Raw genomic sequence first — 21,260 nt, forward strand, 5'->3', positions numbered from 1 at the left:
ACCTCCCTTCCCTTCCCAAACCTTCCCTTCCCTTCTCTTTTCCCTTCTCTTTTCCCTTCTCTTTCCCCTTTTTTTTTTCCCAAAGAACACTGTATTATAGTGCATATACAGATTTAGAAACCCAGGGTATTTTCCTTTTGATGTTGGCTGGGGGCAGTTTTTATACAGTTATTTCAGTGCATTGCCTTCACATTTTCACGATGACTTCAATTCTTACATTTTACAGGATAGTAAATGCAGTGTTATAACTTTAATTAGTTATAAAATTGCAACCACATTGTCTCCTGTCATCGCATACTACTACTAATAATAATATACCAGTGCACTCTGTTGTACACATGGTTCTAAAATACTGTTTTTAAACCAAATTCATTACAATAGAATTGTAGAACTTATAGTCTAGCCATGAGATGGTGCGGATTATGTGTTTATTAATAAAAACAAATATTAAAACCCATTTGTAGAATCAGAATTCATAAATGCTGAATGAAGAGGAAATGCTAAGTATAGTCTACGTGGATATATTAGAAATTTCTTTATTAAGAAAAATCAGGGGTTGCACAATTAGAAGTGAAGTGAACAGTCACAGCTGATACAGATTACAAAACTTAAAGAAAGGCAGGAGAGAGAAAAGGCTTCCCTACTGATGGACTGGGAAGCCCTTCAGTTTAGTTCAAACTGTCCATGAAGTCTGTCTGGTTTATAATAGGTTTCTAAGACTACCAACTTCTTCCTAGTAGCTACACACATGTCTGCAGCAACTTTGTGTATGCTAGACTTTATACATTGAAGGTTACTAGAGAGTAACGCTTTAAAACCTCCATCAAAACTAGTATTGTTAGATGCGGATTCAAAATGTTTGAATGTTCAGTAAATTAGAACAAATTGAAAATGACTATGTAGTTTTATTAAAACCAAGGGGAAAAAATGAACAATGGAAAAAAAAAAATCAGCAGTGCCAAAGAATGAAGCAGAGCAATGGTAGGAAAATAGTGACAGATGGGTAAAATATAAAGCATAGTAAAAGAATTATATCAGTTGTCTTATGTGGTTATTGTAAAACTGTTATTATTATCAATGTTTTTGGTTCATTAGCATTTTCCACTGGTTTCTTTTGCTTATGAACAATTATTTGTTATTTATAAAACCAAAGTTTTGATTCTATTTTTTAAAATCTTGATATTACAGAGCATTAAAGATAGCCTGGGGAGACTACAGGGTCGTGTAGAAATTATTCGCAGTAAGAAGACACCGGCTTTGCAAAGTGCTACACCAAAGGAAGCAGCAAATATACAAGAAAAACTGACTCAACTTAATTTTCAATGGGACAAAATTAACAAGATGTACAGGGAGCGGCAGGCGTAAGTAACTTTTCAAAATTGCTTTTTCTGATGGCATCCATGAATATTTGGCCTACTGTTGATGACTATTTTCTAGTCTTCTTTTTGTGAGGATACCTTTTAAAGTCACAAACAATATTGTCTTGTAACTAAACATAGAAAGTTTATATAGAACTGTAATTTAATTTATGAACATCTTTGTAAAATTGAAAACATTTTTACCAACTACCACTTGCATTGGACTAAAATCTGACATCATACTGCAAGCATATTCCTGTTTCGTTATAAATGACATACCTTTACTCTGAGATAGTTTTAGGCATTTAGTCTTTTGTACCTTTGTTGTTGATTTAAATATTTGAATATGTGATGTTTGAATTGCAGAGGATTTACTAGTTTGAGAAGTTCTCACTTTATGTCTAAGGAGCATAGCTAGAATTGTTAACAGCTCTAAATTTGGTGTCATCTTTTCATGAGTTTATATATTACACTTTATACAGCAAGGTTGGACAATCAAGAGAGGTATAGAAAGTCATTAAAATTATAATAAATACAGCTACAGTATCATATAATTTATTTTTTTCCTTCTGGTATATTATTTCTAATATTTGTAATCTGGGAATCATATTATGATACAAAATATAGCCAAGCCTATTTCATATTTCAGGCATGGCTCATGTTTAGGAACACAGCAGGCAGAGGTAGCAACCCAGTGACTTATTTATGCTCTGTAGTATATCGCCAATTTTGGCATTTTGCAGTAAAAGACATAGGTTTATACTTCCTCTTAACTTTTTTTATTAAATGATGTGTCAGACATTACTGGCAGTGATAGAGAAATTGCTATCATTTATGGGATATACTTTTTTTCCAGTATGAGTAGTTTAAGAGTTAACAAACAAGTTTGCCTTAGATAAAAACTCATGGTTTCAAGCATTTATTGAATTACCACAGAAAAGTCCTTGATAATTCTTCTGAGAATGCAAGACATTAATCTGATAATGAAAATCATTATATATATGACTAGTTCCATTCATTTAAATTGTCTGTTCATAGGAATTTTACAAAATTGGCTTGTCAGACAATGCTGAAAACTTGACATTAAAAGTTTCATTTGATATGCTACCTCAAAAGACAATAGATATCGAATATCAAATAGGTTGATATTTTCTAGAATATCACTTCTTGCACTACTCATATGTTTAGAAATATCCCTTATCTGAGAAAATATTCTTATATGCATTATAATTATTCTATAAAAAATTAACTGAATGTCCAAATAATTATTGTGCTGTATAGTAGGGTGAGATAGGATGAGATGGAATTCTAAATGCTTAAGCAGTAATTAGAAGAAAAAAAAATGCTTAATGTGGGTTTAGCCTGCACTGATTTTGTCCTACAATCCAATCCTTGCTAACTTTTATGCAGTTTTGTTGTTTAGAAATATTGTTAAACAGCTGTCACTTTGCAGGTTTGTACAGACATATTATTTCCACTGCCAGCCAGTCACTAGCTTTGATTTTAGATTGCTGGAAAGAGAAGAGAGTGAAGCTTAAAAATTAATAGTCAAAGAGAATTACAGTAAAAAAACTAATTGAGTAATCTTCATGTCACCTCTGCTTTGTCTCAACATTTAAAGTGTAAAAAACTGAGACATTTAAAATCTGGTAAGGATTACAAATTCTTCTATGCCCATTACTTTTTTTAAGAATAGCAAGCCTGGTTCTGGTGGGGTAAGAAAAGGTCTTGCTAGTCATGATGCCATGTACAAAAACAAAAGATAAGTTAGAAACAGAGGCTGAAGCAAAGCTTCTCACACAGGTGATAAAGCCTGGGGATATTTGGTGTTGTGCTTTTCCCAGAGACTGGCTTTGCCCAGACTCTTATTGCTTTGGTAGACCAAGCTCTGGGAAAACTTTAGAATCTTCTTTTCATAGAGACTGCCTTTGACCAATCTGTAACTGTTTTAGTAGACCAGTCTCTGAGAAACCTTTGGAATCTTCACTAATGCATTTTCTGACACTGGTACATAGCAAAGAGAGTAATTCACTGTTAGCTGAAAGTTTGGGCTACATCTCTGACACTCAGTTATTCCTTATTTAGAGTGTAGTGCTATTTAGCCAGCAGCAGAAGTCTTGTGAGGTGAAATGAATTAGTGTTTGTCAAGTATTTTGAGGTCATCAGATAAAGGCACTAGAGAACTGTAAAGTATGATTACTGTCCAGCTGGCTTTTGCCTGGGGGAGTTATCCTCTGTTACTGTGATGGACAGTAATTCAAGGTGATGATAAGCTTGACTGCTGTCTGGAATCACAGGCCTTTCTTTTTCTTTGAAATTTTTTGTTTGTGATGTCAGTCTTACTGTGTCACTGTTTCAAAGGTTTAGTTTGAACTCTAGATGATCCCTGTAGCTTCTGCTGTTTTGTGAGGTGCATTTGGGCTGCACACGAATTCTGGGGAGGAGGTGAAGGAAGACAATATGGCCTTTAGCATTTTACTTCTAGCAGTTTGTGTCTGTGAGGGGTGAAAATATCAATGTAAGTCTACCCTTGGGACATGAATGAATCTGTGTTTATGAGATATGCTATTGATGATGATGTTTTAGGACAGTTTTGGGATTATTATTGGAGCTGTCTTGCTTTCAAGGGAGCGTGTCTAAGTGAATGTGAGTATTTGATGTTTGAAAGGTTACAGAAACAAATGTAACTATGTTTGTTTCTGAATATTGCTTTTAGGAAATCAAAGGCTTCTAACATGGAAATTATTATTAAGTAAATGAAAAGTCAAGTGTCATGATGATAGATGGAAGAACAAAACACTTTTCCTTATCTCTGTAGTTACTAGAAGAGAGTTTACTCTAAATCTCATGGAAACAATTAGAAACACATATGTTGAATTCTTTCATGTGAAATAGATTTCCTGGAAGTCCTGATTCATATCTAGATACTTCGTAATTAACTTTGTAGTGAATTCCTTTTAATTAGAAATCAAGATAGATTTTTAGTTTGTTTTACAGTAGAGCACACCCTGGTTTGACAGGAATACATTATGATGGTAAGCATTCAAATAGCTTTATGAGTCCAGTTCTTCTACAGTATTTGAAAACCTTATTTCACATTGTCATTTTAGCATGTTTCCTGCATTTGAATGGGAGTTCATACTGTACTTGCTGTAGTATAACAGCCAATATTTAACTGAAAGAGTATAAGCAAAAATACTGTGATCATCCTAGCGTACTCTTTGAGTGTTTTTTAAAAACCTAGGATGAATGGAAATATTTACTCTTTCACAAACTTGTATAAATACTAGTATTCAGCTTACTAATTTTTTAAGTAAAGCTTAGATCTAGCATGGTTCTTTTTTAGGAGTGAGATTCTTTTCTATACGAATTAATTTTGGAATATGGTAATTTGTTGTGTTTCCAACAGATAAATGGGAGTGACATCATCTTATACCAAGTGGAATTTGTTTCCTTTATTTCAGTTTCCTGAGTGCAAAGCAAACTCCAGGGAACAGCAGTGGCATGATTTGTCTTTTGTGAGCTAAGGAGTAATTTACGATTTAATTTATAGCTTCAACCTTTGCTTTCATGATGCTAAATTTCTATGTTATCTTTTCCAACAGATGTATTAAGGTAATGCAATCTGAGTTTGAAAGGTGAAGTTTCAGTCCTAGCAAGAATAACCATTCAGATGCCATAATTTGTCCTGTCGTTGTACCAGTTTTTCACAGTAGTTTTCCTTCTCTGCAGCAATCTTAGATACTTGTTTTTTGTATTGATCATGACTATTTAGGAAGGGACAGTAACACCAGGTCCCAGTATATCTTAGATGAGAACACATAATATCTGGGGAAAAAAAAAAAGAAGATAGTAGAAGATAGACTTCTAAATTACTGTCTTATATAACTTTTTGTCTTATCAACCTACCACTTTAGAAGATCTTGTTTGTCTTTTCAGGATATTGTCTTCCCAGGATATTTATGCCTGTGTCTTGCTTCTGTGAACAACACATGCTCCCTAAAAGTAACCTTTCTAACACTTCCAGAAATCATTGAATCAATAAAGTGCAACAAAGTTTCTTGATAATTCTGAAAACTGGAAAAAAGTGATATGCCAGTCATATCAGAAAAGATCGCAAATTCATAATAATGATAAGAAGAGATTGATGCCTTTATAAAACTCACAGACAACTAGTAATTTTTATAGCAACAAGAGCAAAGCATAAAGAACTAGTAAATATACCAAGAATTATTTTAATTTTTGAACAACAGTACAACTGTCAGGTATTTCTGAGTAACCTTAAATTAGCTTGGTAAGGGCTGATGAAAAGCATTTATTAGACATAAGGAATCAATTCATTGTCAGAGAAGTAATATTTTGTGGTTATATCTCTAATACCACATAGCAGCAGATTTCATAGTCCCTTACTGATATAGTCTGTTGAGTTGAGAACTAATCCGGTTCATGTATCAAGATGTTAGCGAAAAGAAATGCAATACGCAAATTTTTCAAATGTAAGTAACCTGCCTATGTTCTGTATTACTGCAGAACCAGTAAGCCTTGAGGACATCCCTGTCTCTGATGTCTGAATCAGATCCAGCCTCTGTGCTCTGCTTGCTTAGTAGAAAGTATATAGATATAATACTAAGACATTCAACCCAAGTGATGTATTAAGAGTATAGTTATCTTTTCATAATATGAGACATCTTCTGTCATTGAAGATATGAGTCATCTTACCTACCTTTAACCATCCATGTTTTAGTTATCTATTTTATAGCACTTGTCTGTCTTCTTTCTCAACTAAATACTCCCAGGCAGTTCTTTCACAAGTAGCTGTTGAACTATACAGTAGGTCCACTGAGTCTTCGGGGAGACGAGACAAGATAAGACTAGACACAGTACTTTTAGACAGATAAAGTTAGGGGAGATTAATCTTAACCTAGGAAATATAAAAAAACAATGCAGTTTAATTTATATCTGAACGTGTTGTTGTATATCTCTTTCAGTAAGCCCAGTCAGCATTTCTTTGTTCCTTGCCTTAACTCTGACAAAGTGAGTGACAAAAATTAAGGTTAACTGGCTTTGTTTCAGTAGAGAGAGAAAAGCAACTAGTGGAAGGCCTAGGTATTTTGAGAGAAAGTCAGAAGTAGTGGCTGCTCTCTTGCCTAAAAGTATCTGCCCACATATGTCTGTTGGGGTTGTAAGTCCTGTTACTAAAATTACCCTTGGCTTCAGATTCAAGGTGAAAGTGAAAACCAGAACAGATTAGTTCATCCCCAATGAGAGAAGGAAATTGTTTCCTTTCTAATGTTAATCTCAAAATAGCTACCATGCCTTAGTTACATGCAGGGTAGGGGTTTTTTTCTTGCTTTCTTTCACAGTGACTCAAATTATTCATTTAGATTTTGAAAAGGGCAGCTTATAATGCTTGACTCTTACAGCCAACATTAGTTGTTAATTTATTTCCATATCCTGCTTACTGTATAGAAATGCTCTCCATAGCAGTTGTTTTATAATCAAAATCTTACAACAGATTTGGCACTTAATTTGCCCCCATAATATCACACCATCAAATTAATGTATCGGTAAGTTTAATTGGTTGCTTAATTGCTTACAAACAAGTATAAAATAATGTATTACCAGCATGTATAATGTAATGTATAAATATTTTATTATGGATAATCCAGATAGGTCTTTCTGTCAATATTTATAATATGAAGAAACCCGAAATGTATAGAAATATTTTTGTGGCCTAGTTTATAACTAGAAAGATTTGATTTACAGAAAAATCTGTAAAATATTTTTACTTTATATATAACCATTAAAATGTCTCTTTTCATGCAGGAATGTATATAAGATCATCTTCAAAATTGAATAGCTACAAGTGAAATTTAAAATTATTTGTTAAACTTAAAGAGTAAAGTTGAGGCAGGATGAGCAATAACAGAGTAGTTTTTGGGAAGATCTAGTTTATTAAATCTCTGTCATGTGGTACTTATAGAGTTTAAAACACAAAATTCTCGGTATGGGAATTGAAGGTGTCCGTATTGTAAAAGGAGGTGAAAATAAATAATTAAGAATGTCTTTTTATAAGTAGAGGAGATAATCTAGCATGTGTTTGTGCTGTGAAAGTGTTTCAGCTGAAAAAGAATCTTGTGTTTTTAAATCACCAATCCTCAAGCCTGACAATTAGCATAACTTAGCATAACTTTCCTCAGTGATAAAAATGCACTACATTCATACAGGAATTATCATGGTGTCTTTTTCTGCTGTACAAACTAAGATTTTCGCTGAAATGTCTGGGAAATGTTATGGCTTAGTCATTAATATGTGGGCTGTAGAACTATGGGAATGCAAATACATATGAAGACAAATGCAGGCAGAAGCAAATAGACTGTGAGATTCTGGATATGAGCTGTTTTGGGCCTTCATGTCAGATACAAAAGTAAGATGACATCGTGGTCAGTGTCATAAGCTGTGAGACACAGCTGAAATGCAGAGTATACTTGCTTTAGGGAAATGCTATGTTAGTACATCTCTCTAACTCCACAGATAGTCCTGATTTATAGCTAACCATCACAAAACTCAGGCAGAGAACATTCATGCTTAGCTACACCTATCTATGTAGATGTAGGCTGAGAGCTGCAGCATTTCCTCAGGTCTGAAACTTCATTTCTGATGACTTCTATTACTTTCTCTAAAACCTTGACAATTGAGGTATGCTTTCACTGATGGTATTGAATCATTACTTTGTGCTGCATAAGAACTTTTTAGCTGGATGAATATTTTGATTATTTAACTGAGTCAGCTGTGCACTGGATGAAGGATGATGTTGCAGGAACTGCCATTAGGTCCAGTATATATTGGATGTATTAAGGTGAGCTCCTTTGCAGAATTCTCTTGATGCTTTTTAAGGAATTGCTGCTCTCTAGTTGCCATGGTGCAGTGTACACCTACCTTTAAGTACATCCCTGGAGAGCATTTTTGACAGCAGAGGGAGCCTAGTCTTTTAAGACCTGTTTAGTTACAATTTTCTGTTTTATACAGTTTTTCGCTGGTGTTTCTCAGTTCTGTACGTGTTGTTGCTATTATCTAATACATATAATTTTCTCTTTCTTTCTCCAAGACAGTTTGAATACAACTTTTCTCTTTTCTTAAATATATTACATATAACCCTATGTACCAAAGATAAAAAAAAGACACACATTTTGTTTGGACTAGAAAGCAGCAAGTTTTGTGTTATAGACCTTGGTACTAAATAGTTTTGAGATTACAAGGTTCAGTCTTCTGTCCTGATGACCTTGAATAATTCAGTAGAACTGGTCAGCTTTCAAATTTTCTTTTCTTTATGGGCAAGTCAGTGTCTGAGGTGATTTCAGCAAAAGCTAGTCAATGTTCCTGGTGTGATCCAAAATATTATGGCAATTGACCTGATAATAACTGTTTGCTTTTGCTCATTCTTATAGCACTGGGTACACTGCATGTTTATAGAGTAGTCTCTGCTCCCAACATTTTTGTAATCTAGAGTCTTGAGATTAATTAACCATTGTATTTGTTATCTGGGGAACTACAAATACATAGTTTTATTTAACACAGAAAAAAAAAATCCTTCTTAAATTGAACCAGAGTATTCCAGAGATTTTTTGTAAAAGTAAGCAAAATACCTGTTTTCTGTTTACTGTTAATTTGAGGAGACTGTGGCATCCCACTGTTAAGGGAAAGGAATACCCAAATTTGTAGATACCTACTGTCAAAAAGGAACGACAGAAGTCAGATGGTCCATAAAGGTTTAAAAAGTTTTATTAGTAAATTATACACATTATAGAAATTGGTATTAGTCCCTTATAGTATAACTACAAAGCACTGGATTTTGAATAAGTGGTGAGGTGAAAGGGAGGAGAGAGAGACAGAAAGAGAGAAATATTAAAAAGAGAGAGAAAGAAATAAAGAGAGAGAGAGAAAGAAAGAGAGAAAGAAAGAAAGAAAGAAACCAACCAACCAACCAACCAACCACCAGCATCGATCCAGCTGATGGGGTGTCCAGAGGCACCACCCAGGCTTTGTGGGGATACCTTTTTATAGGTAGGTTTTTCCCACCCTGGAGATAAGTTTCTTGGTTTCTGTGCAAATTAGTTCTCATGTGCAGTTCATTCTTCTAGACATTTCTGAAAACGGGTCAGAGAGCTTTGGGGGACTTTCTTAGTCTTGATCCCTCCCTACTGGGTTGGTCTTTGGTCGACAGTCCATGCCTCCTTCTCAACCTCATTTCTGTGCTTGCCCTGTACTGTGTTGTGCCTGCCTCCAGGAGCCAGAACAAGGATGTTTTTCCCAAAAAATTGCTGCCTGCCTCTGTATGCCACCCTCTTCAGCCACATCCTGTTCTTTCTCTCAGCCTGTTTTTACCAACAATCCTTGCTCGGCTCCACAGCTATCCAGCTATCCATTTTTGAGACATACACATTAGTCTTCTAGGCTTCTACAGGAGACCATACCTCTGATCCATTGCAAGTAGTTTCTTTGTTTCTTCCTGGAATATATAATTTTCTTTTAGATTAGACTTTCATTGTGAGATATTTCATCTGATTGGTAATTATTTTAAGTGTCCAGTTGCTTTTCCAGTAAAAGAGGGATTAATTCTTAGCATGAGGTTGAAAATGTTCTTTTGAAAGTTACACTAAAATAAAATAAGAGTGACAATTATTTTGCTCCCATATCATTATGTCTAATATCACTCAGGAAAATTGGGTTCAGTAATAACTTCATTAAGATCTTGAGGCAATTCTCTATCTATTAGGGCAACATCAGAAAAACACTGTAAGATGGTATAGCCTCAGTTCTAGTCAGATGATCTGATTTATTCTTTCTGTCCACAAGTGTTGTATGACAGCAAGAAAATTAAAAAGATGTGGGGTGCCAAAGTTGGAAAACAATTAAAAATAAAATCACATATAATTCTCACAGAATACAGATCATACCTGTATTTTGCATCTGTACGTGTATCAGCTGAGTGGCTGGACTACAGATGCCAAACAAAATGAATGGAGCACAGTGACCCTCTCCTTGTCTTTTCAGAGTGTTAAAACAAATAAGATGTTCTTTCTTCTCTCCAGCAACCAATTTTTCAAAATCCTATAACAACACAATTACCTTTGAGACTGATACTTCCTTGTCAGATTTGGCTGAAACTGGCTAAAAAGCTAGAAGATTTATTATTGGAAATGAGTGATGGACAGCATAATCATTGAAGTCTCATTTCCTTAGGTTTTATTTGCTTAACCTGTTAGTCATAAAGAATTCACTAGAGTCCCTTTTAGCAACTTATCTCTGTGTGATTCCACCTTGCTCCTTTATTTTCCCTCCATCCTAAGCTACTGATCAAAGTGTTATATAAGATCTAGCTATGGTGACTTAGAGATTTTAATTTCCTTAATTCTTCAGAATAATAGAATAATTTGGGTTGGGAGGAACTTCAAGAACTCTACCAGTCTAATATCCTGCATAAAGCAGAATCAACACTAGTTGATCAGGTTACTCAAGGCTTTATCCTTAAGTCTTAAAGACCTGCAATGCTAGAGACTGCACTACCTCTTGGGAACCTGTTCCAAAGCTTGGCTGTCCTCATGGTGAATTTTTTTTTTTCTTATATCTAGTCTAAACCTCTCGTTTCCGTTTATACCTGTTGTCTTTCATCCTCACACCATGTACCCCTGGGAAGAGCCTGACTGCGTCTTCTCAATGACCTCTTCATAGGTGTTGGAGGGCTGCTCTTGGGTTCATCTAAGCCATCTCTTCACCCTGTTCCCTAAGCCTTTCCTCACAGAACAAGTTTCCCAGGCCCATGACTTGGAGTGAGGCCTGCTGAGCTCACTCCAGTTCATTATGGTCTTGTATTTACAGGCCCAAAATTGGACACAGTGGCCTAATGAGACCTGAGTGTGGAGGGCTAATATTTTCTCAGTCTGCTCACTATGCTGCTACCAATACAGCCCAGGATATACTTGGTCATCATTGCTAACAAGTCACACTGCTGGCTCATGTCCCACTTGCTGCCTACAGGACCCTAGAACCCTTTTTCAGAGCCTCTTCCCAGACAATCAGTTTCTGAACTGCATAGTTGCAAGGAGTTCTTCCTTCCCAGATGCTGGACTTTGCATTTGTTCTTGATGAATTTAATGGCTCAACCCTCCAGCCCATCTAGCTCCCTCTGAATGGCAGCTCTATAATTAAGTATGTTGACTTTTTCACTGATTCTACCCTGATGGGTGATGAATGACTTGAGAGCAACCCTGTGGAGGACTTGGGGATATTGGTAGATGCAAAATTAGATATGAGCTGGCAATGTGAACTTGCAACCTAGAAAGTAAATGGCATCCTGGTCTGCGACACCTTTGCTGCCTCAGAGTCCTGAGATACAGCCTGGCTGGTGACAGAGTCTTGTGTAGGTTCAGTTCTGTGATGTAATTCTCAACTTGCCCATCATCTACTTCTAGGATTTCTCCTTCTCCCATCATACCTATAAGTGCAAAGGGCAGGGGGACCCTGCTAGTACTTCTGCCTTTGTTATAGGCTCATTATCTTTTTCAGACCTTATGCAATTCTATTTTTATGGAACTCTGATGTCACACTCATGAAGAAAAAACACTTGACATGGTAGGAGGTACTGCATCTGGTGGAAAATTTTGCAAAGAAATCAGGACCTTCTGATATAAGCATTCTTTTTTTAAGGCATCTGAAGTCTCATGCATTCATCTGTAAGGTTTCCTGCAGTCTCTGTCTAGAATCTTCTTGATATAGACCTCTGGAATATGTTAATAATCAGAGGTTATTGTTCTGTGGACCTGAAATGTCTGTCCATCTTATTTAGCAAAGGGCTTGGATTTCTTGAATCTTTAAGGGTTTAAAAAGTTTCAGAAAAGCAAGCACCTGCTTCTCAACAATCCAAAACCTATGAATGTAATTTCTAACTATGTAGTTTTTCAGAAATGTCTTCTAAGTCTAATCCTTCATTATTTTACTTGCAGTGTTTCTTTCAAACATGCAAACTTTTTATTGTCAGTTCTAGTTAATAAAATTCTAGGAGTGATACTGTTTGATTTTCATTTATTACTGTTAAACACAGGACCTCCTTCTACCATTTTCATTAGCTATTATTGTAAGGTGCTATGTCTAGCTGCAAAACAGCTTTTTTTAGCTGTTTTTGCTAAGAAATTTGCCTTCCTAGATATAATATATATTGTTATAAATCGAATCTCTGTACACATATCATTGTGTGTGTGGTTGTATGCATGTATGAAACTGCTCTTAGTCACTCCACTTTAATTTTGCTATCAGATTGAGAGACATTTGCATTGTACTTGGAACCATTTTGAGAAAAGTAAAGGAACTTCATCTTTATAAAACTTATGATCCAGATTTTTATTGACAGATATAGCATTTTATTCTGCTGAACTGGAAGTTTAGTGGTTTCAGGTTAAAACACAGATGTGCATAGCTCTTGGGTGCCATAAAGCTTAGCTCTATAAGCGGTTTTGTGAGCTTAGTCTCAAGGTATAGGGCTTTAGAGCACTCATTGCTAGGGAGGTCTTTCCTGAGCAAAAGGAGGCCTCTGACTGGTGCATCAGACACATTGCTCTTTTCGTTCAGATCAGAAGAGAACTTTCGGCACTGATCTTCTGATTGTCTCCAGCATGATCTGATTCCTACTGAGAAGGGCTCTTGGAGCATCTGAACTGGATTCCTGTTGGATTAAAGAAATTCAGAAGATATGCTCCAGGAATGCATCTAATATGCTTCAGCTGCAATGCAGCATTTAGTCTACTGGCTCACACTAGAGGGCTTGAAGTGAAACCTCTAGAGTATAAAATGTGTAAATTGACCTCACTTGTTTAAAATTAAGCATTTGTTTAAGCAGTTGCTTAATGCCAGCCTAAGAAAGGAGTGACTTTTGCTACTTCTTGGCCAACAGGGGGAGAGATTTCTTTTTCTCTGTTCCCTTTTGTTTTCTGCAGTGATTCTAACTACTTGAACTAAATTTCTGCCTTGTGTTTCGATAATATTTTGAGTGAGATACACATACACACCCAGATAGACACATATGAGAGGTGTTAGGTCCTATGAGTTCATCAGTACATATCTCACGATAATCTTATATCTTTTGAGAATTAATTCATATGGACTAAGAAGTGATTTGAAAATGTTAAACTGAATTTTCAATGAACAATATGAGCAAATATACTGAAGAACAGAATAGGCTATCAATAGTTTTATGTTTTGTCTGCTAGCATAGTTATTGAAAAGCGAAGTATAAGGAAAATGTAGCTGAAGAATATTTTAAATTTTCTTTGAACAGCTGCAAAATCAACAATTTCTGGCATATAGTCCCCAAAGTAGAAAGAAATGCCTGTGTTTCTGTTCTCATACAAAAGGAGAAAAAAAGCCCAACAATGTAAGCTCATAGTTTCAATAGCTGTTCAGAAGTAAGCACATTTTAAAGAATTCAGATGACTAGGATTTGTGTATTTAGTGTTTATTCAGTAGCTGTCACAGACTTCATCCATTATCTCAGAATTGTATACCAAAATCTAAGTGCTTTTAAAATTTTCAATATGATAAATTCATCATCTTGATTTTAAAAAAAGATGTCTGAAAATAGGATGTTGTTGACAAAAATAGTAAATCTCAGTTTCCAGAATCATCAGTGCATTCTGAAGCAGTAAGAAGTTTGAACCCATTAGCTTGGGAGATTAACAGTTTATGGATATAGGCTGAAAAAAATGTTTAATTGTTTAATTATTAAATTTTTGCTGAAATATCTATTAACGTTTCAGTGTTTAATATAGGCTTCATATATTATTATAGGATGTAAAACACAGTAATTACGATTGCTTTCTGTGTAGAACTAAGAAATAATCAAAATTGAATTAATTTGCAGGTTTTGCCACATAACAGAGTTTTCTTAAAGTTATTGACAAGTGTTGAGCATTTTGGTTTTTCAAGACCAAACTCTACCCTTCCCTAAGGTTACACATATTATGTCTTGGTAGACATTCTGCAATTCGGGTTTTAAGTTGTGGTGTTGTAGAGCCAGTCAAGACACATTGCTCTCTCATGATCCATGAGATTCCTTCCTGACTACTCTCGAACAAAACCTTCAGAAGTGTTTTCTGACTGTGTAGCAGAAGACGCTTCTACTCAGATGTCATGTTGTTAATGATGACATGCAAAGAAATCATAAGCAGTAATAGAAGCTGTCTTACGTATTAAATAGTTCCTAATTCCATACCTAGTCCTGTTAGCCTCTTATTATTTTCCCTCACAAATCTGGCTAAATCAACTCACAACAAGAGCTGTGATATTCAGATGCTTTTTTTTAAGGTCAGATACAAATATTCTGATTTTCCAAGAAGAGAACCTTGAATTCCATCCTAACCTTGCACCCACAAGACCATCACTTCCCTCAAGTGCCATCTTTCTGAACACACAGAGGGGCTGAGTGAGAAACTGTGACCCTCCATACCGGAGTGTTTGGAAATTATTTGCATTTTAATGAGTAGGGAAAGTATGGACCTGTTATCTTGAGTGTTGTGTATTATGTCCTGCTTCAGAAAAGACTGCAGTCTTCACGTAAGGGTTTTTGGGGATTTTTTTTTCCCCCCCGTTTTTATCCCCCCTCCCTTCCCAGCCGCTCTCCCGGGGCCGGGGCCGGAGCCCCCGCGAGGGGGCGGCTTTGCAGTGAAAGCGCTCCCGGTGCTGTGCGGGACCGACTGAAGCGAAAATTCCTTTTTCCAGCTTTCCACCGTATTTTTTTAGTTTCTGTCAGGGTACAAAATGCCCTCTGACTAGCTGGAAACTGAGATGAAATGTAAATCTGCGGAATCACGGAGTTGCTCTTTTGCTCTCAGGCTCACAGGTCTTCATGTACTCCAAAAATGTAGCACAGACACCTACTGTTCCAGGAGTCTTGCTCTGGGCTTTTTAAGGCTCTTCCATCCTTCCTGGTTTACTTCTATTTCTCCCTCACCCCCAGATTTCAGCGTAGAACTGGTGGGATTAAGAATTTATCGTTAAGGGGTTTATATTGTGGAACAAAGTATTTCTGCTTTTCCTAACAGATGAAAGACTGGCTAGCAACTTACAGTGAATATTATTTTTAAGAGTCATTATACTAATCTAATCAAATCAAATCAATAATATAATTAAGGAAGGAAATTAAGTTAAAAAACTTAAACCTCCAATACAGGTATCCTAGGCTCAAACACATTTCAATTATGATTCCTTTAATCATTTTTCTTTTTTTCCCTTCGCACTGCACACAACTGTGTACCTTGTCTGTGTGTCTAGCATTTGACAACTGGGTAGATGAGTGAAAAATCAGAAAGCATGGAAATACTTAGCAGAATAATGTTGCATTTTCATATTGTCAGGGTGATTAATGACAAGCACTGTAGTTTGCCCATAAAGGAAAAGCAGCAAATATGGTTGCATTTCTGAATTGATAGTCTTTAGTAGACACAGTGGGAGTCTGAAAGCCTAGAAATAAATTCCTCTAATAACCATGAGAATGTCTTTGTCCCTGCAGTGCACTAAACAGACCAACAATTTTCTTCACTATCTTTAAATCCTCTGGCATAATAGCAATCCCAGTTCTAGTGCATTTCTGTTTTCCGCTTTGGATGCACAATCATTTGATCGGTTCCCCAAGTCTCTATGCATCCTATAAACCCATGTCATCATCTACGTCCTCTAGCAGGGAAGAGCTTATTTCCAAGATGTCTGCATGAAAGTACTGGTGAAGTATGGTGATCCTAACTGAGCTGTTCATGTTTGTTGTTTTGGCATCATTTCTCCAATCAGTTCTGAAAATTCAGTTAGATTTGTAAACAATGCCTGTACACTTTGTCTGTTTTCTTTGTAAAAATGGGAGGGCAATTGTCTGTACCAGTCAAAGAGATCTATAGTTCCATGGCAAGTAAACACAAGGGCTCCGTGACCATTTGCCTCCTGTATTGTAATGCTGATTCTTCTCTTTCTTATAGTATTGTGAGTCAAAAGCAACTCCACTCCTTTCAGTGGATTGGCACTACTAAAGAAAAGGAAAAAATTAGGAAAAGAGCACTGGAACTCATGATTCCTGAAAGAGATAGACATAGTTTTGCAACAAGCTTTTGTTTCAGCTTATGGTCTGTAGAGCAATAGCGTACAATCATTTATGAAAACATTTATAGAAAGATACTTCTCAGTCAGCTTGTGTCTCCAAGTGAATTCCCAGCTGGATTCACCATTTTTATTAAACCTCTTTTTCAGAGTTGTCATCTACTGTTATAGCAGAAGTCAGCAGAAGTTACAGATGCTTAGTTTTTGAAATCAAGTCCATGATATTCACTGCAGACAAGAATTTGACAAAGATGTAGCATCTTGTCTAGTGAAAGACAAGTAGGAACTAATCACAGTTGCCATATCCTTTTTCTTCATCAACTCAGATTACTTCAGTAACTGGTTACTGTTAATTCAATAATCTAGTCATGGTCCTTCAAAGTAGCTAAAGGAAGGAAGCTAGTAGCATCATAACATAGAAAGTTGGAATAGATAGCAGTGAGAATAACTGCTAGGAATGTTGAAACAGTAATGTTTCAATGAAAGAACATTCTTTGCATCATTTGAGCATTGTAGAACATGTTAAGATAGAGCAGAAATGATGTATCAATATTTATAGTCATTTGGGGACTGACGCTGAGAACAGGATTCTTGATTCAGCTTGCCCTGTGTGCTGTACCAGTATAACTGATGACTCTGGGAGCATTCTGTGTGTAGCCTCTCTACTCTTAAGGATTCTGACAGAGACAGAGGAGGTGCACATTTTTTGTGAAGATTACTACACAGCTGAGTTCCGAGTTGTGTGTGGTTCTACAGTCTTGAACAGGTTATGCCCATGAATAGAGGAAGAGAAGGTTGTAGTGGGAAGTTGTCTATGAACAACCTGTAGCTTTCTAGGACTTACCATTATCTAAGATTTTTATATCGTATAAACTCGCAACTTTGATTAAAGTGCATAAAATGATTATTCTCTAGCTTAACTTTGAATTGTCTAGTCACTGAACAGTGGATTATATAGCAGAAGTTTCAACAAAACCCCACAGTTTTAGCTCTCTAAAATTTTCTCTCTCTTCTCTTTGTAACTTCAAAACAACAATACTGTCTTGCACAAGACGGCCAGACATCTCAGCTCATTCTCTTCCTCCATTTTCATTTTCTTTTTTTTGATACTTTTTCATTACTATCACCTGTGTATATCCTAGGGTGCAATCAGAGTTTCTTGCTGGTTAGGCTAAATGACAGCAGGTTCTTTGCTTTGCACTTTTGAAGGATGCCAAGCTGATAAGATGCTCCAGATTCCTTATGTTTATGGAGAAGGAACAGCAATAGCTACTAGGACAGCTTTGTTATACTCTGCCTTGGTCCTAAGAAATGAGAAAGATGAGTAAGTAATGTACCATTGTCATTAATGCATAGTTGTTTTAGACATTTGGTATTTCTAAATTTGCCAAACCGTATTCATTCTGCTGCTGTCAGAATGTTTGTAAAGGAGACTATGTATACAAATTCATCCAATCTAGTGAGTTAAACGTGACCTGAAGGTTAATAACTGCTCACCCTACTCACCTTTGCTAAAGGAGAGAAGGACAAAGTTCTACTTCGTATTTGCTGAACAGGTAGATGAGAATGAAGATCTAGTGACAGTTTTCAGATTCCTGAAATCGGCAACCGAGATGTGAAGCAGTGTGGTCTGTGTCAGCTTCCCCTTGATACTGATGGCCTCTTCATCCCCTACTGATGGAGCCTGATTGCAGCCTCAAGTATTAAAGCCATGAAAACTGTGACTAGACAAGTGGATTTGGAAAAGCTTTACTAGGTTTGGTTTTATTTTTACAACTTTCCTAAATCTTCATCTGTTACTCAATTACATAAGCCCTGATCCAGACGACTGCCTGGAGAATGGTGGAGCTACTGCAGATGGGCTGTTTCTCTGTGAGCAAAGGTGTCTGTGAAGTGTATGTGCACCCTGGACATAACCCAGCACCCAGCCAGCTCAGCCTTGACAGTGGTAAATAGATTTAATCTTGCCCTCCATCTGCACAAATGTTTTGCAGTTAGGCTTGACATTAGTACTGTTTGAATTCTAAAAAGTTATGTTACTACCACAGAGTATCACACCTATTCTATCTAGGAAGCCTGAATTTTAATATTGGGCTCTTACTGCATCACTGTTTCTGCCATTTATTGATAGAAAGCACAAGGAATCTTGGCTACAGTGATGTGATAATCCTTGAATTTAAACATTTTCTCTGGTCAGCATTTTTATATTTGAAATATTTTTGAAATATAAATTATACACTGAAGTCATCAGCATATACCAGGCAAATACTGAAAAATTGATGTATATATGTATATATACAGATGAGTGCACACATGTATGTTGCACATACACAGCTAAACTGTTGAATTAAACTGCTATTAGAAAAAAAACTTATTAGAAGTTACATTAAAGATGTTAAGAAGATTTTACTTGTGACAATGAAGAATCTAACAATTAGGATTAAATATGATTTTACGGGATTCTCATTTTAATGCTCCTGATATTGTAACTAATACAAATGGTTCGTTGTGTGTGATTTCTACTAATATGCAGCTCCTTCTGTCATCTAGTTTTCTACTGAGACATATTTATAGTAAGTAGAATAAATTAATTACAGAGCCTTGTAATACAAGGATGTAATTCCATCTAGTAAAACCCCCTGAAGTGGAACCTTGAGATGTTTGCCATGTAAGGGAAGCAAAGCATAGGTAAGTAGACTTTGCTGCTGTGTCAAAGCTTTTCCCTCAGGGTAATGTCCAAAAATAAGAAAGATTGTTTTATTCTTCAGCAACTTGTTTTATTGAGCTTTTTTTTGGCTAGCAGAGAAAGCAGTAGGATTCCTTCTACCTTTCATCTCCTTCTCTTTCTTTTGTATGCATGTGTCTATAAATGAGCAGCTTGTTTTCTTCCTGACTAATTTCAAGCAAACTAAACATCTGCTTTACTTTTTTACCTTTATAGGTAAAGCCATAAGTTTTGAATTTTAAACATGATTTTTTTAAAATCTCAATCTACTTATTTGACCGTCTGTTGTTAAAGGAACAATGAAAGTAAGATTTCTCTATGAAATATAAAGACAGATCTTGGGGTGACTGGAGTATTTTTATCTGTGTTTACAGAGAATGATGTGCGTAGTCAGCAGTTTCTTTCTTCTACAGTTGTTTGCCACTTTCATAATAGTTTCAGTCCATTCTGTACAACTGCTATACTGCAGAAGCCCCATTAGGATCAGTACTGTTCTTTGCTGTGCTGGAATGTTCTTATGACAGTCACCAGATTCACCTGGGACTTAACAAGACATAATCATGGCCCAGAGAACTACAAAAATAGCTTACCAGAGCTTGGTCAAAAACAACTGTTCTTCCCTAGTTAAACAACTTAGCATGTCTTTTCCCACAGCGATCTGGGAGAGATTAGTTGAATGGGAGAAAGCTGTAGTTATCCTCAGGAACTAGCAGAAGACTGGAAACCTTTTTAAAACTACTTTAGGGATTTTCTTTCTGGAAAAATCAAGCTGATTGTCACCTAATAAACGGACTGTACGTCCCTCCCTCTCTTGGAAAGGGAAAGTTGCTTAAGCTTATAGAGCTTCTTTGCTGTCATTGCTTTTGTCCTCTGGGAACTATCACTTTGTGTTTCCTAGTTACAGAAGGAAGGGGATAAAGTATTGTGGAGAACCAATTGCAGGAGCATCCATTGCTGTTAGCTGGTTACTCTAGTAAGCAAGACTTACTTTAGTGCTGGAGACAAAGCAGGGGGACTCTCAAAATCTTTTTGTGAAAATCTGATTCAGTGCTATTTTCTACTAATAAGTAAGTTTGTACCATAGAACTGCAGTTCTGCAAGCTCTAAGAAAAATGTAGTGGTATTTTGAAATTATTGGCTATTTGTTCAAGCAGTGTTAGGAACTGTAATGATTCTTTTCCAGGCATGGTAGGTCATGTACCATGAATGGGATTGGAATGTCAGGTTGTCTTTCAGGCAGAAACTGCCATTTCCTTTTGGTTCCTGCCTAAACTGCCATTTCTCTCTAACTCATGCATCTGATAAGCGGATCTGAAGAGTTGGAGAAAAAATGTGTTGCTAGGCTGGAAATTCCTGAGATACCAGCCACAAAGTAAGGTGGGAAAATATGATTATTAAGGCAGGAGAATTAAAGCCTCCTCAGTCCCTGTTGTAAATCCACACTTCTTAGTTGTACCGTATTGCTCTTAAGAACATTTCATATTTTTCCTGTGAAAACTGAATTGTTCATCGTACTAAATATTAGAAATCATAGAAGACATACTTCCTTTTAACAGAGGATCAGTATTGAAAGAAATCTGTATTATTCTAGCACAATCCTTACCCATCCTTCTGCTATGTGTTGCTTGCAGCCTTCTTCAGGATTCTTTCCTGCTTCAATTTTCTTTTCTGTAAATTTAATGAAACAGTAAATGTTGCCGACAGTTCAAATTACCTATTTGTCTTGCTTTGAGGAAAAGTGCAGAACTTGTTTGGAAGATTTATTTCCAAATTCCAAACTCCTTGATTTTATCACTAAATTAAATGTTAAATTCAACTATGTTAAATTCAACATAAACTTATGTTCCATAACATTTAAAATTCTTGTGGTGTATCCTGGACAATTTTCCTCAAAAGAGTTCTCAGGGCTTTTTTATAACACAAAAATCTATAGTCTCCAGAGGCTGCACCTGTAGAAATAAATAGGTCAGATGTACACATCCAAGAAAATGTTCATAGATTTAATCTTTCATAGCACCTGATTAATGTTTCTGCATGACACA

General features: G+C 36.1%; 1 protein-coding gene across 11 annotated transcripts in view; it reads left to right on the forward strand.

Annotated features, from left to right (window-relative positions):
• The window catches only part of DMD (dystrophin), a 918,699-nt gene that overhangs the window by 338,523 nt on the left and 558,916 nt on the right, over positions 1-21,260 (forward strand). For all 11 annotated transcript variants that reach the window (XM_027636380.1, XM_027636395.1, XM_027636430.1 and 8 more), the window contains one exon: positions 1,189-1,361. In XM_027636380.1, the coding sequence (XP_027492181.1) occupies positions 1,189-1,361 (173 nt within the window). The remainder of the gene's footprint in view (positions 1-1,188; positions 1,362-21,260) is intronic.

This window comes from Corapipo altera, unplaced genomic scaffold (assembly GCF_003945725.1).
Source record: "Corapipo altera isolate COAL_440 unplaced genomic scaffold, ASM394572v1 0, whole genome shotgun sequence".
In the NCBI taxonomy this organism is placed as follows: Eukaryota; Metazoa; Chordata; class Aves; order Passeriformes; family Pipridae; genus Corapipo; species Corapipo altera.